The following is a 17,261-nucleotide window of genomic DNA, read 5'->3' on the forward strand; positions in this document are numbered from 1 at the left end:
AGTTAAAAATCGTCAAATTTACACTGCAGCTTCACTTTATTAAAAGCAAAATACTGCGGATGCTGGAAATCTGAAAGAAAAACAAGAAATGCTGGATTCACTCAGCAGGTCTGGCAGCATCTGTGGAAAGAGAGTTCCGAAGACGGGTCACTGACCCGAAACGTTAACTCTGCTTCTCTTTCCACAGATGCTGCCAGACCTGCTGAGTGAATCCAGCATTTCTTGTTTTAGCTTCACTTTATTGCTAGTTTCAACATGACTATTTTTGATTTACATCCAGCCTGATGGCTGGCTTATTAGTGGCAATGTGTAGCCCATGCTACCATGGTTAATAACTCCTTTCCATGCATCCCAAAATGAGGTGAAAGTAAAATACGAGGCCCACAGCTGCCCCAGACAGGTCATGGATGAATATACATAATCGACATATCCAAGATGGAAAAATTTACAAACGTGCAAGCTATTGCTAATCAGGACACCGTAACGCAGACAAGTTAGGGAGAGAAGGCAGCCTGCAGCGTAGGAAGAAAGAAAGGAGTTGAGAGACAGAAAAATATAGTACTTATGGAAAACAAACTACAACATACATAGATCAAAGGAAAAGCTGAAGGAGAGAATTTGACGTGATGGGTAGTAAAGAAATATTAGCATTGATTTTCAATACCAATTTTTTAATAAACAAACTTCACACGATTTCAATTCCAATAAAAAAAATTACCATTTTAAAACCATAGCCATTTTTGACCATGAGATTTAAATGTTTTTACAATTACAATAAATAATTTAATCAAGCTTGGTTATCAACCAGTAAAAGTGCTGCTTATCCATCATATATTTGGCACGACTCCATATACCTTTTTAAAAGTAAAAGTTATGATGTGTTGTCAGCCTTAGTTCAAGTCCCAGTCCAGAGACTTGAGGACATAACCCAAGCTGATGGTCCAGTACAGTACTAAAGTGCTGTACCGTTGGAGATGTCTTCTTCTTGACAAACATTAAGCAGAGGCCCTGTCTGCCCTCTCAGGTGGACGTAAAAAGATCCCACTGAAGAAAAGCAGCCGGATTCTCCCCGGTACCCCAGCCAATATTTATCCCTGAACCAACATCAGTTAAAATAAATTATCCAGTAATTTTCTCGTTGCTGTTATTGGGAACCTGTGCTGTAATTCCCTGAAATAATTAGAAATATACAAGCGATTTAAGTAGAACAAGTTCAGCACAAGCGTACCCCAGGAAAATGAATTCAAAAATAAAAAAGCTGTAAGTTGATTACATTTCAAACCCAAGTTCCCCTTCACAAACCAGTTACTGGAAGGAAACTAAATTCCCACGGTTTTGCAGTAGTTTGCTTCAGGTCACATTAATATATATATCTTTTTGGAAACATCACTGTTCTCTTGCTAAAAGGACGGTGAATGGAATTCGATTTAATTTTTGCTTCCAGCAGCAAACACATCACTTTCCAACATCACATTCAAATCTGTAGTTATGAAGCATCTGCTCTGAGAATCTCACTATCCAGTTCCTTCCTCCACATCTGCTTGTAGATATAACCTCAGGCAGAGAGCTGGGCCTGTTTCAGTCAAATGCTATCCCATAAGCAGTGTTACCAAGGCCAGTTATAATGGATCTGCTTCAGAAGGACATCCCTGCTGCTTTCACATTTTGAAAAGCAGGTTGAACGTTCAACAAAGAGCAAATCTGAAACAAAAGAATAAAACACAAAGCTTCTCATTTCAGGTTCTCTATTTCAGTACCTTGCTCTACCACTCAGTGTATAGAGGGTGTTGTTTGTGTAGTTAAACAGTCTATTTTGTTTTAAAAAAAGGTCAGGAATCCAAGTATAGGATATGGACAATCTATGACCAAAATCTCTGATATTTATTCAGGTGGAAATTCTGACCGATAAAGCAGTAATCTGTGGAATGTGATTTTAGTTTTAACTGAAAAGATTCTGTTCATAAATTTGAATGATACTGCAAGGTAGCAAACATTTTTGTTCAACTATTTCATAAAATAAGTTGCAAGGTATCAGAATAGTGACTTGGTAAAAGTATCAAGGGCTGAATGGCATCCTGTGCTGCATCATTCTCTGATTCTATGACAAGGCTTTAGTTCCATGATGCTAGATGCTTCCTGTTCTCTACCTTTCCTTAGCATATTGAAGACATTTTGTGCAGTTGAACGTGATTAAATTTGTTAAATATTTATAAACCCATTAAATAATTACTTGATGGTACCAACATGAGTTTCCCCAAAGGTTTGATGAGGAAACACAGTACAGTGAGCCATGCAAACAGGGCAAGTCTCAGCATTAATGCCTGCTTGTAGCTGTTGCAACTAACCAGAGCTGGGGAAGAAGAAAGGGAGCAATATGGTTACTCCTGGCCAGTATTTAACAACTTCTGCTACAAATATTGTTACATGTGGATTTAAAAAATATTTATTCATTCATTGGATGTGGGCATCGCTGGCTAGGCCAGCATTTATTGCCCATCCCCAATTGCCCTCGTGAAGGTGGTAGTGAGCTGCCTTCTTAAATCGCTGCAGCTTATGTGGGGTAGGTATACCAACAGTGCTGTTAGGAAGGGAATTCCAGGATTTTGAACCAGCAACAGCGAAGGAATGGCAATACATTTCCAAGTCAGGATGGTGTGTGGCCTGCAGGTGGCAGTGTTCCCATGCATCTGCTGCCCTTGTCCTTCTAGGTGTTAGAAGTCGGGTTTGAAAGGTGCTGTCGAAAGAGCCGTGGTGCATTGCTGCAGTGCATCTTGTACATGGTACACACTGCTGCCACCGTGCATCGGTGGTGGAGGGAGTGAATGTTTGTGGACGGGGTGCCAATCAGGCAGGCTGCTTTGTCCTGGATGGTGTCCAGCTTCTGGAGTGTTGTTGGAGCTGCACCCATCCAGGCAAGTGGAGAGTATTCCATCACACTCCCGATTTGTGCCTTGTCGATGGTGGACAGGTTTGCTGAGACAGGTGGTGAGTTACTCGCCAAAGAATTACCAGTTTCTGACCTGCTCTTATAGCCACAGCATTTATGTGGCTGGTCCAGTTCAGTTTCTGGTCAATGGTGACTCCCAGGATGTTGATAGTGGGGGAATTTAGCGATGGTAATTCAACTGAACGTCATGGGGAGAAGGTTAGATTCTCTCTCGTTGGAGATGATCATTGCCTGGCACTAGTGTGGCATGAATGTTACTTGCCACTCATCAGCCCAAGTCTGGATGTTGTCCAGGTCTTGCTGCATATGGACATGGGCTGCTTCAGTATCTGAGGAGTTGTGAATGGTGCTGAACATCACTACTTCTGGCCTTATGATTGAAGGAAGGTCATTGATGAAGCAACTGAAGACAGTTGGGTCTAGGACACTACCTTGAGGAATTCCTGCTGTGATGTCCTGGGACTGAGATGATCAATCTTCAACAACCACAACCATCTTCCTTGGTAGGACTCCAACCGAGAGTTTTCCCCGATTCCCATTGACATCAGGTTTGCTAGGGCTCCTTGATGCCATACTGGGTCAAATGCTTCCTTGATGTCCAGGGCAGTCACTCTCACTTCACCTCTTGAGTTTAGCTCTTTTGTCCATGTTTGGACCAAGGCTATAAATGAGGTCAGGAGCAGAGTGGCCCTGGCAGATCCCAAACTGAGCGTCAGTGAGCAAGTTACTGATCAATGAGAGGATGGAGCTTAGTTGTGATAATGCCTCTCTGCCCAACAATGCAAATTATGGAGCAATAAGCACCAGACTCCACTGGTCACATAAGGTCAAAAATGTGCATGTCCAAATCTCTTGTCATTTCTGAAAGTGACCATATTGCATGTAATCTAGTAGCCACACAAACCTGTTTAAACTTGGCTCGCATCTTCTCCAGGTCCTCCTGCAACTTGTCATAGGTAGGGTCTTCATATGGGAACTGATGAACCATGTCCAGCAGTGAATTTAGGGCTTTCAGCCTTTTACTGCAATAACACAATGCAAGACATTGTCTTTTAAAAAGGGACAGAAAAATATCTGTATGTGTAGTTTAGAGTTAAAAAAGTTTATTGCAGTACAGTGAATTTTATCTCTAACTCTGCAGGGATATCTGAAGAATTTAGCTCAGGGTGCATTTGCACCAAACCTGTCAGTTTGTTTTACACTGATGCCGTGTTACATTTTAACTACCGTTTGGAGGAAAGTTTAACTTCAGTCAGTTCAGGCCTTAAACACCATACACATCTATCAATATAAAACCAAAACCCTCTGAACCAACACTAAACGTATGTAAACAAAATCTTCAGTTATGTTAGAGTTGCTCCTCTTACAGGACAATAAAAGAGCAACACGAGCAGTTCCAAAGCCGAGCAGTACTCCCTGATCTGCATACCTGCTTTTGGCATCTTGGTCATTCTGTAGAAGACACCTCCAGGTAAATGCAAAGCCATTGTAAAATGAAACCTGCAAAATAAAAAGCTCCAAAGTAACAAGAGTACAAAACTCCTTGAAAGAAAGACTTGCATTGATAGTGTCTGTCACGATATCAGGACATCCCAAAGCGCTTTACAGACAATTAAGTACTTTTGATGTGTAGCCACTGCTGTAGGAAACGTGGCAGCCAATTTGTGCACAGCAAGCTCCAATGTGATGATGACCAGAAAACTCTTTTGAAGAAATTTGTATCCCATAACAGACAATACACACTATTCTGAACATATAAATGTACTGAACTAAAATTCTTACAGGCTATTATAGGCTATTATGTTGGACTAAAATATTCTAGTTATGTGGAATAAGTCTTCACCATAGGTGCCAACTTCAGAATTGTAATCTAGAGGTTAGGTTATGATACTGTAACAACTCCTTTCTAACGAATAAAAATGAATCACTCCCTAGCCACCAATGCCATCCCTCTCCCTGGCAACTGTGAGGCCGAACCAGACTGTTCACAACCTTGGCAACATATTTGACCGAGTTGACCTTCTGACCATATATCCATGCCATCACTAAGACTGCCTATTTTCCACCACCATAACATTGCCCAGCTGTGCCTTGCCTCTGGTCATCTACTGCTGAAACTATCATCTATGCCTTTGCTACCTCTAGACTTCATGATTCCGACACACTCCAGGCCAGCCTCCTATCTCCTAGCCTCTGTAAACTTAAGGTCACCCAAAGCTCTGCTGCCTATACCCTAACATGCACCAAGTTCCAAACACCTATCACCCCTGTGCTCGCTGACCTATGTTAGCTCCCGATTTTAAAATTCTCATCCCTCCACGGCCTCGCCCCTGCAGATGCCTATAATCTTCTCCAGCCCTACAACCCTTCAAGATATCGGTGCTCCTCCAATTCTGACACTGAACATCTGCAATTTTAATCACTCCATCATTGGCTGCCTTGCCTTCAGCTGCCAAGGCCCTAAGATGTGGAATTCCCTTCCTAAACCTCCCTTTCCTCCTGTTTTTATATAAATACATAAATATGAAAATATATATAAATAAATCAATTTAACCAATTAACCAACTCCTTGAAATCTCTCTGACCAAGCTTTTGGTCATCTGCCCCAATATCTACTTACGTGGCTCGGTGTCAAATTTTGTTTGCTAACACTCCATTAATAGGAGCCATATAAATAGCAGTTGTTGTTTTGACAGCAGATCTTCTAATTTCAACCAGCAAATTATATTTCAAGAATTCTGCCTAGCAGCATTCCAGCTGATCAAAATGTGAAATTTATATCTGTATTACAGGTGATACCACAACACACACACACACTCTTCTAAAAAAAACAAGACTACATTTTTTGCTTCACTTAGGAAGTGGTTATTCAAATCTTATGGATGGGTGGGATTCTCAACATTGCAGAGAACAAAAACTGTCACAGGCCATCATAAGGCTTTTTAGGAAAAGAATCAGTTTGCAATGATCCAAAGCTCCCACTCCAACAACTTTCCATAATGGGAATAAGCAAGGCCAAGTTTTGGATATTATTCAAATATTTGAATTAAAAAAAAACTGAAAGTATTGATCAACTACACCAATGCATCAAACAGAACCTTCCTGTCCTCAGTTATGTCACTGCTCTGCAACCATGCGTCCTCCAACAGAACACCATGCATGCAGTTTCCAAAAACAGCAGTATTGTTCACTTAGACGTGCATTGGAAAGGACTCTAACAACAAATGGCCTTTTGGTCTCAGTTTTGGATTGAAACCATTAAATATACAGACATTCTTTTAAAACTGAATGCCATTCTGTGAAAAGAAAAAAAAAGACGCCAATTCAAAACTGATGATCACTAGCAATTGTGACATGCTGTCAAAGCAAGAATGTCCATTGTGTTGTGGGTGATTCAAAAGCTATCCTGTTGGTTGGCAATGGTCTGGATTTTGCATTGAGAAGAAATGTGACGCTAACAGCGTTCACTGCTTTCCAAACATGTGCAATTAAACATAGAAATCAGGAAGTTACAGGCAGATTTACCCTGCTCCTCCAGAAGCTGCGCTACACCGCACCTCACCATGAGACTTGGCATTAAACCAGACGAACAGCATGAAGTTGTTATACTTAACCACTAAACATATCAGAAAAAGTTAGGGTTTGTCTATTCAGGCATAAGTGAATTTTTAACAGTGTGATAAATCTTAGTCAAGATATTTAAAAAAAATTAAAAACAAACATTTTAAAAAACTTTTTCTCTTTCTTTTATTTCTCAATCCCATCTTCCTTTCTGTCTATTTTCCTTTCTATAGACGATTTTACATGGAATTAAATATTCTCATTTATACTTCCTGGTTTAGATTTTGCAGACTGAATTTTATAAACTCGCCGCCGTTGTCGGAATGCACGGCACACGCACAACTTGTGCACTGCAAAGCCCCCATGATACTTCGTGCTGGGGCTCATTTAAATGGAGGGAGCGGAACAGCTGCCCCCGGTGACATAGAGGGGCGGCCGTTCTGTCCCTGGCAACGGCGTCTGACGCCACTGCCATTTTTAAAGGGCTTCAAGCCCTGCAGCCCAATTAAAATTTTTTAAAAGGTGTGAAAACATTAAAGTTTAAACTTTCAGTGCAGATCCCCTCTCCCACCCCCCCACCCCCAAATGAGAACACTATATCTGAATAGCCCTTTCCAACCAAAAAAAGTTAGTTAAAAATTAGATTCCGACCTTTCCCCCACCAAACATTCACTTAACCTTTCAACCCCTTCCCAGCATTCCCTCCCCCCCCACCCCACCCACTAATCGCATAGGATTCTGCCGTTTCTCTCCACCCCGCCCCCCCACCGACCTGAAAATTTCACTCCTTCCCCCCCCCCCAATGTCATGTCCCGGATCTCTGAACAGAGATCCGAAGGCATGAGACTTCCGGCAACCAGCTGGAATATCAGCATGGGATGGTCATCGCCACAAGTAATTGATTATTCATTTATTTTAATGTCATCAGCATATTGAAATTAAGGCTCCGCCCCAAGGCCGCACCACTGCCGGTAAAATGCAGCAGAGCCTTCCCGGCGCGGGGGTCGTGACAGGCCTCTCCCGGAAGGATGTTCCGGGACCCCCGCAATACCCCCCAACATTGGAGGGCTGGTAAAATTCAGCCCTGCATGTCTGAGGATTCTTCACTCTGACTGGTTGAAGGGACATACTGTTGCTTGCCCTGCTCACCCATCACAGATCCCCTGTAGTGGATACTGTGCTGAAAAGGATAATTAAATACCGCAAGTTGCTGCTCAAAAGCCCACAAATCGTCTGTGGGCAGCTATAAACATCATGTAATGTCAGCGCCCTCTTCCTTCGCGCTGACTGCAAAATCTGGGCCTACCTGCAACTGTGCTCCAGACCAACAGGTTCAAATTTGAATCCTGGCTTGTGCTAAGTTAACTAATCTGAGCAGGCATGCATCCCTGGTTAGTGTTATTACACCCGATAACTACTTAGTGACCTCTGCTAACACACAAACATTAGGTGTGGTCAGTATTAGGCTGGGTTCACAGTTCAATAACTTGCCAAACAGTTTTCAGGCCTACCCACGTAGGATGTGCACTTGTGTAAGGTACTGGAAGACACCCAAAGCCTAAGGAATAACATCTCAGCATGAGTGAGCACCATCTGTAAGGAAGGTATAAAGAAGGAATTGTGTTTACCTAGCGCTTTTTGGGATGTCACAAAGCACTTTGCAGCCAATTAAGTACTTTTGAACTATTAGAGAGTTTTATTTTTTCTCTAACATTTAAAGTCTCCCTACGAAGTAGAAGCTAAAATACCAGTAGTTGGTAGGTGGTTACCCATTTGTTCGTTCTATTTATAAGCTTTTCGTGTTTATTTAACTTCCAATTTTTAGTACACTAAATAAATAGTTTGAGCAATGGCAGGGCTGCTCACACCTGTCGAATGCACCTCTTGTGCTATGTGGGAGCTCCAGGATGCTTCCTGTATCCTGGAGAACCATTTGTGCAGAAAGGGTCATCAATTGCAGCAGCTTGAGCTCTGGGTTTTGGAACTCGAACAGCAGCTGGCAACACTGCAGTGCATTCGTGAGGATAAGAGCTACATGGATAACGTGTTTATAGATGTGGTCACCCTATAGCTTAAGAGTATGCAGGGAGAGAGAGAATGGGTGACTGCCAGGCAGTCAAAAAGAATCAGGCAGGTAGCGCAGGAGACCCCTGAATGCATCTTACTCTCCAACAGGTAGTCAGTTCTGATGGTTCACCTGGAGAGTGCAGCCAGAGCCAAGTCCATGGCACCACGGGTGGCTCAGCTGCACAGGGAAGACTGGAAGAGCCATAGTGATAGGTAATTCAATAGTCAGGGGATCAGACAGGCTTTTCTGTGGCCGCAGATGTGAAACCAGGATGGTGTGTTGCCTTCCCATGCAATCGCAGGTGTAATACCTGCCCTTTTACCTCCTCTCTCCTCACTATCCACAACCTTTCAGCTGAAGCATGTGCCTACTTTTCATCTAGTCAGAGCTGTTCATTATTCTGCTATTAACACTCGCTCTGGACTAATACTTAGTCTTTCACCACAAGCATTCACACATTTTTCCTTTGTCCCAGAACAGCTTTGTTATTTAATCTCTCTTGCCCTATCAAACACGTTCCCCTTTGTTCTCGCCCCCCCCCCTTCACTTCACTTGCTTAAAACCTAATTCTTTTCTAATGTTTGTCAGTTCTGATGAAAGGTTACAGATCTGAAACATTAACTTTGCTTCTCTCTCCACGAATGCTGCCAGACTTGCTGAGTATTTCCAGCACATTGTTCTTATTTTAGATTTCCAGCATCTGCAATTTTTTGCTTTTATATTATGGTGTGTTGCCACCCTGGTGCTAGGGCCAAGGATGTCACTGAATGAAATTAGGAAAGCAAAGAGAGGGCATGAAAGAATATTGGCAAGCAAAATCAAGGTGAACCCAAAGATGTTTTATCAATGCATTAAGAGTAAGAGGATAACTAAGGAGAAAGTAGGACCCTTAGAAGACCAAAAAGGTAACCTGTGTGTAGGGGCGGAAGATGTTGGTATTGTTCTTAATGAATATTTTGCGTCTGTCTTCACAAAAGAGGGAGACAATGCAGACATTGTAGTTAAGGATGAAGAATGTGAAGCATTGGATGCAATAAATAGAGAGAGAGGAAGTATTAATGGGCTTAGCATCCTTGAAAGTTGATAAATCAGAGTCGGATGAAATACACCTCAGGTTGTTAAAAGAAGCAAGAGAGAGGAACTAGCAAAAGATCTGACCATCATTTTCCAGTCCTCACTGGATACAGGTGGTGCTGGAGGATTGGAGAACTGCTAACGTTCTACCTTGGTTTAAAAAGGGAGTGAGGGATAGACCAAATAATTACAGGCCAGTCAGTCTAGCCTCAGTAGTGTGCTAACTATTGGAATCTATTCTGAGAGACAGGATACACTGTCACTTAGAAAGGCACAGGTTAATCAAGGATAGTCAGCATGGATTAGTTAAGGGAAGATCATGTTTAGCCAACTTGATCGAATTTTTGGAACAAGTAACAAGGAAGGTTGATGAGGGTAGTGCAGTTGATGTCGTCTACATGGATTTTAGCAAGGCCTTTGACAAGGTCCCACATGGCAGACTGGTTAAAAAAAATCCCATGGGATCCAGGGAAATGCAGCAAGGTGAATACAAAATTGGCTCAGTAGGAAACAAAGGGGAATTGTTGACGGGTGTTTTTGTACCTGGAAGGCTGTTTCCAGTGGCATTCCACCGGGCTCAGTACTGGGTCCCCTGCTTTTTGTGGTTATATATTAACAATTTGGACGTAAACGTGGGGGGCATGATCACAAAGTTTGCAAACGACACGAAGATTGGCCGTGTGGTGGATAGCGAGGAGGATAGCTGTAGGCAGCAGGAAGATATTGATGGTCTGGTCAGATGGGCAGAAAAATAGCAAACGGAATTCAACCCAGAGAAAAAAGTGTGAGGTGATGTATTTGGGGAGGTCAAACAAGGCAAAGTAATGCACGATTAAAGAGAAAATACTAAGTGGAAAGGAAGTGAGGGACCTTGGAGTGAATGCCCACAGATCCCTGAAGGTAGGAGGAAGGTCGATAAGGTGGTTAAGGCGGCATATGGAATCCTTTCCTTTATTAGCCGTAGTATAGAATATAAAGAGCAGGGAGGTTATGCTGCAACTGTATAACTCATTGGTTAGGCCACAACTTGAGTACTACGTGCAGTTCTGGTCAACTCATTGCAGAAAGGATGTAATTGCACTAGAAAGGGTACAGAGGAGATTTACAAGGATGTTGCCAGGACTGGAAAAATGCAGCTATGAGGAAAGATTGGATAGGCTGGGGTTGTTCTCCTTGGAACAGAAGGCTGAGGGGAGATCTGATTGAAATGTACAACATTTTGAGGGGCCTGGATGGATTGGAGATGAAGGGCTTATTTACCTTAGCACACAGAGGGGCATAGATTTAAAGTGGTTGGTAGAAAAAGTAGCGGGGAGTTGAGGAAAGATTTTTTTTCACCCAGAGGGTGATGGGGTTCTGGAACTCTCTGCCTAAAAGGGTAGAGGAGGCAGAAACCCTCAACTCATTCAAAAGGAGTCTGGATCTGCACCTCAAGTGCCATAATCTGCAGGGCTACCTACCAAATGCTGGAAGGTGGGATTAGAATGGGTGGATCGTTTTTCGGCCGGTATAGACACGATGGGCCAAGGGACCTCTTTCCATGTCTTAAACTTTCTATGATTCTATAGAGACATTTTGGCAAAGCTTTTCATCTTGAACTCATTAGGACAATTTGCAAGAATGCCAATGTAAGGAAAGCAACAAATTTATACTGTATGTGAAGAGAGTCCTGATTGCCTGGCAAGTGAACTCTGGTAGAGGCGTTGCCATGGAGAATGCACCATTGTATGGTGACTGACAGTTAACTGCCAAGCTTTATTTGAACTTTAAACCAGGCAACTTGACTCTGATTGGTCAAGGCATTGCCCTGAGGAATGAACCAGCGAATGGCTGTCACTTATTTTGTTCAGTTGAAACAGGCACAACGTTTGTACACGTTCTTTCTGTCTGCAAAGAACAGGGCCCTGTGTAATAATATGTAGCTTCTAGTATGCGCAAATGCACCAACCACACTGTGAGCCCAACTGACCATCTTAAATTGGTTGTCAGCATAATTCTTAGCACAGAGGATTATTTAGCAAATGTTGTCCAATCGCAGAATCACATAAGAACAAGGAAATAACACAATATCTAAATGTTGGTCACGGTTTTGACTTTTGCAAGCACGGGCTGGTTGGGTACGGCCTGTACCTTGCCTGTTGCTAACAGTGGAAGAGACATGTTTGACACGATTCGCCAGTCTTTGGGACATGCGGCCTATATACCTAGCATCACATTGGCACTGAAATTCATATAATCACATTACTCCATTTGTGTGACTGGCAGAACGTCTTTTTGGCTTGATGGCAGCACCCCATTAGTGGTGAACACCACACGTGTTGCTACTGCACAGTAGCAGCTTGAAACAGTGTCCAACATTAGATGTGATTCCGCGATTGGACAACATTTGCTAAATAATCTTCAGTGTGCTAAGAATTATGCTGACAACCAATTTAAGATGGTCAGTTGGGCTCGCAAGTTTAATTGTACAAATATAATTTTAACATATTAAGCTATCACAATTGCACCTGCAATTGTTCACACATACTTGCCTCCGACCCAATCTTGGCACCATTTGCTATTCCATAGCGTCGTCCCTCAGTTTCTCCCAAATGACCTCCTTCAGCATACCCTTCCTGATAACCTTTTCCACGAAATCTGCCATGAGGAAGCAAAAAAATTGGACGGGCTTCTTTTTAAAACTTCTTTGCATAGAATTACCAAAAATGTTCTTTATTTTGGATGCATACATTCTATCTCACTGTCATGATGACCAAACCATCAGACAGACTGATCAGGACATGAAAAATCACTTCAAGTTTAAAGATCGCCCCACTGCCATCATTCCACTTCAATGCAGAGATTTTAGAAATTGTGACATTATTCAGTGTACTTACTTGTAAGTAATAGTTCCATGTTCTTTACAGTATCAGTAGATTTATAGCAGCAGATGACGACTCCACATCAGACTCCTTAAGTCTACATAAAACCCTCCCAACAAAAAAATCAATAACGATCATCTCCCTAGTTACTATTTTCCCAGCCCAGAGACCCACATTTTGGATTTGTTTGATTGAAGGTTTAAGAAAATTTGTTACTGATTTATATCTTTGCGATAATAGGACTAACTGAATTAATGGGCCATGTTGAGTCAAATTACTTGTTTCGGTGTTGTAAATACATGCAACCGATGCAGAGAGAATCACCGAAACAGTTCTTGCAACAATCCTATATATGGTCAAATTCAAAAAAAAAAGTATAAATAAACCATCGGTTTATGGAGGCAAAAGACACAATAAGATACTGAACAACATCCCCCTACAGCTTCCAATCTCATAGTCCCGCAATCCCAGACAGCCCGCTTCTACCTCCGTCCCAGAATCCACAAACGGGACTGTCCCGGCAGACCCATTGTGTCAGCCTGCTCCTGCCCCACTGAAGTTATTTCTTCCTATCTTGACTATCTTTTCTCCACTGGTCCAGTCTCTTCCCACCTACATCCGTGACTCTTCTGACGCTCTACGTCATTTTGATAATTTCCAGTTTCCTGGTCCCAACCGCCTCCTCTTCACTATGGACGTCCAATCGCTCTACAACTCCATCCCCCACCAGGATGGTTTGAGGGCTCTCCGCTTCTTCCTGGTACAGAGGCCCAACCAGTCCTCATCCACCACCACCCTCCTCCGCCTGGCTGAACTTGTTCTCACATTGAACAACTTCTCCTTCAACTCCACGCACTTCTTTCAAGTAAAAGGTGTCGCTATGGGTACCCGCATGGGTCCTAGTTATGCCTGTCTTTCTGTGGGATATGTCGAGCATTCTTTGTTCCAGTCCTACTCAGGGCCCCCTCCCCCCAACTCTTTTTCCGGTACATTGATGACTGTATCGGTGCCGTTTCCTGCTCCCGCCCCGAACTGGAAAACTTTATCAACTTTGCTTCCAATTTCCACTCTTCTCTCACCTTTACATGGTCCATCTCTGACACTTCCCTTCCCTTCCTCGACTTCTCAGTCTCCATGTCTGGGGATAGGTTGTCTACTAATATCCATTATAAGCCCACCGACTCCCACAGCTACCTAGACTACACTCTTCACACCCTACCTCCTGTAAGGACTCCATTCCATTCTCCCAGTTTCTCCATCTTCGACGCATCTGCTCTGATGATGCTACCTTCCATGACAGCGCTTCTGATATGACCTCCTTTTTCCTCAACCGAGGATTCCCCCCCACTGTTGTTGACAGGGCCCTCAACCGTGTCCGGCCCATTTCCCATACTTCTGCCCTCAACCGTGACAGGGTTCCCCTTGTCCTCACTTTCCACCCCATCAGCCTCCATATCCAAAGGATCATCCTCCGCCATTTCCACCACCTCCAGCGTGATGGCCACTACCAAACGCATCTTCCCCTCCCTTCCCGTCAGCATTCCGAAGGGATCGTTCCCTCCGCGACACCCTGGTCCACTCCTCTATTACCCCCACCACCTCGTCCCCATCCCATGGCACCTTCCCCTGCAATCGCAGGAGGTGTAATACCTGCCCATTTACCTCCTCTCTCCTCACTATCCCAGGCCCCAAACACTCCTTTCAGGTGAAGCAGCGATTTACTTGTACTTCTTTCAAATGTATTATACTGTATTCGCTGCTCACAATGTGGTCTCCTCTACATTGGGGAGACCAAGCGCAGACTGGGTGACCATTTTGCGGAACACCTCCGCTCGGTCCGCAAGCAGCATCCTGAGCTTCCGGTTGCTTGCCATTTCAACACTCCCCCCTGCTCTCATGCTCACATCTCTGTCCTGGGATTGCTGCAGTGTTCCAGTGAACATCAACGCAAGCTCGAGGAACAGCATCTCATCTACCGATTAGGCACACTACAGCCTGCCGGACTGAACATTGAGTTCAATAATTTCAGAGCATGACAGCCCCCCATTTTACTTTCATTTTTAGTTGTTTTTTCTTTTTTACAACCTTTTTTTTGCATTTATTTAATTTCATCTTAGTTTGTTCAGTTTGCTTACCAATTTTTTTTTCATGTTTGCACTTGCTGCTGTTCAATATTCAGTCTGTTAACACCTATTCTGTACTAATTCTTTGTCTTTCAACACACCATTAACATATTGTTTGCCTTTGCTCCATGACCTTTTGCTCAGCTATGTGGCCTTGTCCAATCGACACCTTCTCCTTTGTTATCTCTTGCCCCACCCCCACATCACTTGCTTATAACCTGTAACATTTTTAATATTTGTCAGTTCCGAAGAAGGGTCACCGACCCGAAACGTTAACTCTGCTTCTCTTTCCACAGATGCTGCCAGACCTGCTGAGCGGTTCCAGCATTTCTTGTTTTTATTTCAGATTTCCAGCATCCGCACTATTTTGCTTTTATTATCCCTTTTACTTGAATTGTTAGAACAGCTTCACAGCAGGTTAGAGCCAGTTAGATACACAAAGAATTACATTAAAATCATAGATGCCCAAGGCTCAAAGGGAAATTTCAAAATTCTGCCCAATCTCAGATTGATAGCTGCAGTGGAAATGCCTTACCAGGGTGAAGTATTAGTTGATATAGCTGTCACTGGGGGTGGTGCAATTATCAAACAGCAAATACATTGGCACAAGTACATTTATTTCTAAAACATATTGCTATCAATATACCAAGTATATGGCTAGTGAAAAGTCCAGCAGATTGGTACTCATACATCAAGTATATGCCAATCAAAAGTAGACATTAGTACCAATATGCTAAGTTAAAACAGCAATGCAGAAACCCACCAAAGCAGAGCTTTAAAATTTAGGAGGAATTTGCAAGTCGTGGGAATGGCCCGAGACAGAAGCCTCAGCATCCGCTGTCCCATTGCCCAGGAGCAGGGCCACCAACAGAGAACATAATCACAGAAATGTACAGCACAGGAGGCTTCCACACCGGCCGACAAGTAGCCATCCAGCCAAATCCCACATTCCAGCTCTTGGTCCGTAGCCTAGTAGATTACAACTCTTCAAATGCTTATCCAAGTACTTTTTTTTTAAATGTTGAAAGTTTCTGCCTCAACCACCTTTTTTAGGTGGTGAATTCCAGAACCCCACCACACTCCTAACAAAAAATAAAAGTCCTCTCAAATCCCCTCTGGACCTCCTACCTTAAATCTATGCTCCCTGGTTATGGACCCCTCAACCAAGGAGAATAGGGTCTTTCTATCCACTCTATCTAGACCCCTCATAATTTAACACACTTCAATTAGGTCACCCCTCGGCGGCAACAACAGGAGCATAGCTGTGGGGTGGGGGGATGGGACGCGCAGGCGCAGTGCCGCCCCCTCCCGCAATCAAAACTGTGATGGCGGCGCGGGCGCATTCCGGGACAGGCACCCACACAACCGCCACCGGGGAAGCTAGTAGTACCCCGAAAAGAAGAGACATTTTTACTTGTCATCAGCTGAGAGGATGAAGTCAAACATATCATCAGCATCACTGACACGGGAACCCTCAACCTGCGAAGCCATTGAAAACCGGCGCATGCGCTCTAGCACGGTGGCGATTGAGACCACGTGGCAGGCTGCAAAATTCTCTTAAAGGGCCCACGACTGAAATTTAAACAGGCAGTTCCACGCTGCACAAACTCTGTTCTGCTTCAATTTTTAAGGAACATGCTGTAACCTGCAGGGCTATGAACTAGATGCTGGAAGGTGGGATTAGTTTGGGAGGCTAGTTTATTAGGCTGGCACAGGCACGATGGGCTGAATGGCCTCCTTCAGTGCTGTACTTTTTCGATGGTTCTTTGTTCCAAAACCAATAGAGTGAATGAGCTTGTCCGTTTTTGATAGATAAAGCCCTTTTTGTTTTCTCACCATGTCCCTTAATCCATTCTCGCTGCATTATCTCATGAGCACATTGATACTGTTTACTCCCAATCCATTTCCTGGTAAATTGTTCCACAATTTTCTCTTCATAAATAGAGGCATTGAAGTACAAAAACAGGGAAGTTATGCTGAACCTCTATAAAGCTCTGGTTAGGCCCCAACTGGAGTACTGCATCCAGTTCTGGTCATTACACATCAGGAAGGATGTAAGAGCCCTTGAGAGAGTACAGAGGAGATTTACCAGAATGGTTCCAGGGATGGGGGATTTTAGTTACGGGGTTAGGGTGGAAAAACTGGGTTTGTTCTCCTTCGAACAAAGGAGATTGAACAAAGAACAAAGAACAGTACAGCACAGGAACAGGCCATTCGGCCCTCCAAGCCTGCGCCGATCTTGATGCCTGCCTAAACGAACACCTTCTGCACTTCTGGGGCCCGTATCCCTCTATTCCCTTCCTATTCATATATTTGTCAAGATGTCTCTTAAACGTCGCTATCGTATCTGCTTCCACCACCTCCCCTGGCAGCAAGTTCCAGGCACTCACCACCCTCTGTGTTAAAAACTTGCCTCGCACATCCCCTCTAAACTTTGCCCTCTCATCTTAAACCTATGTCCCCTAGTAACTGACTCTTCCACCCTGGGAAAAAGCTTCTGACTATCCACTCTGTCCATGCCGCTCATAACTTTGTAAACCCCTATCATGCCGCCCCTCCACCTCCGTCGTTCCAGTGAAAACAATCCGAGTTTTTCCAACCTCTCCTCATAGCTAATGCCCTCCGGA

The 17,261-nt window shown here is 43.5% G+C and overlaps 1 protein-coding gene across 1 annotated transcript; it reads right to left on the reverse strand.

Annotated features, from left to right (window-relative positions):
- Positions 1-208: 208 nt before the first annotated feature.
- lto1 (LTO1 maturation factor of ABCE1) lies at positions 209-16,151 on the reverse strand. The gene is made up of 5 exons (XM_068046538.1): positions 16,049-16,151; positions 12,182-12,287; positions 4,377-4,447; positions 3,852-3,969; positions 209-1,701 (listed from the first exon to the last, which is right to left on the reverse strand). The coding sequence occupies exons 1-5, from the start codon at positions 16,138-16,140 to the stop codon at positions 1,636-1,638; spliced, it is 453 nt and encodes a 150-aa protein (XP_067902639.1). The 5' UTR covers positions 16,141-16,151; the 3' UTR covers positions 209-1,635.
- Between the last annotated feature and the right edge of the window lie 1,110 nt (positions 16,152-17,261).

Source organism: Heterodontus francisci, chromosome 14, assembly GCF_036365525.1.
Source record: "Heterodontus francisci isolate sHetFra1 chromosome 14, sHetFra1.hap1, whole genome shotgun sequence".
Taxonomy (NCBI): Eukaryota; Metazoa; Chordata; class Chondrichthyes; order Heterodontiformes; family Heterodontidae; genus Heterodontus; species Heterodontus francisci.

Bases quoted from the DNA above. Each gene is read 5' to 3' on its own strand.
- lto1 (XM_068046538.1), bottom strand. From the start codon at position 16,140: ATGCGCCGGTTTTCAATGGCTTCGCAGGTTGAGGGTTCCCGTGTCAGT. The intron at 4,448-12,181 runs GCAAGTATGTGT...TTTATTTTGCAG, and splicing joins GTGCCAAGATTGGGTCGGAG to GTTTCATTTTACAATGGCTT. The intron at 3,970-4,376 runs GTATGCAGATCA...GTGTTATTGCAG, and splicing joins GACCAAGATGCCAAAAGCAG to TAAAAGGCTGAAAGCCCTAA.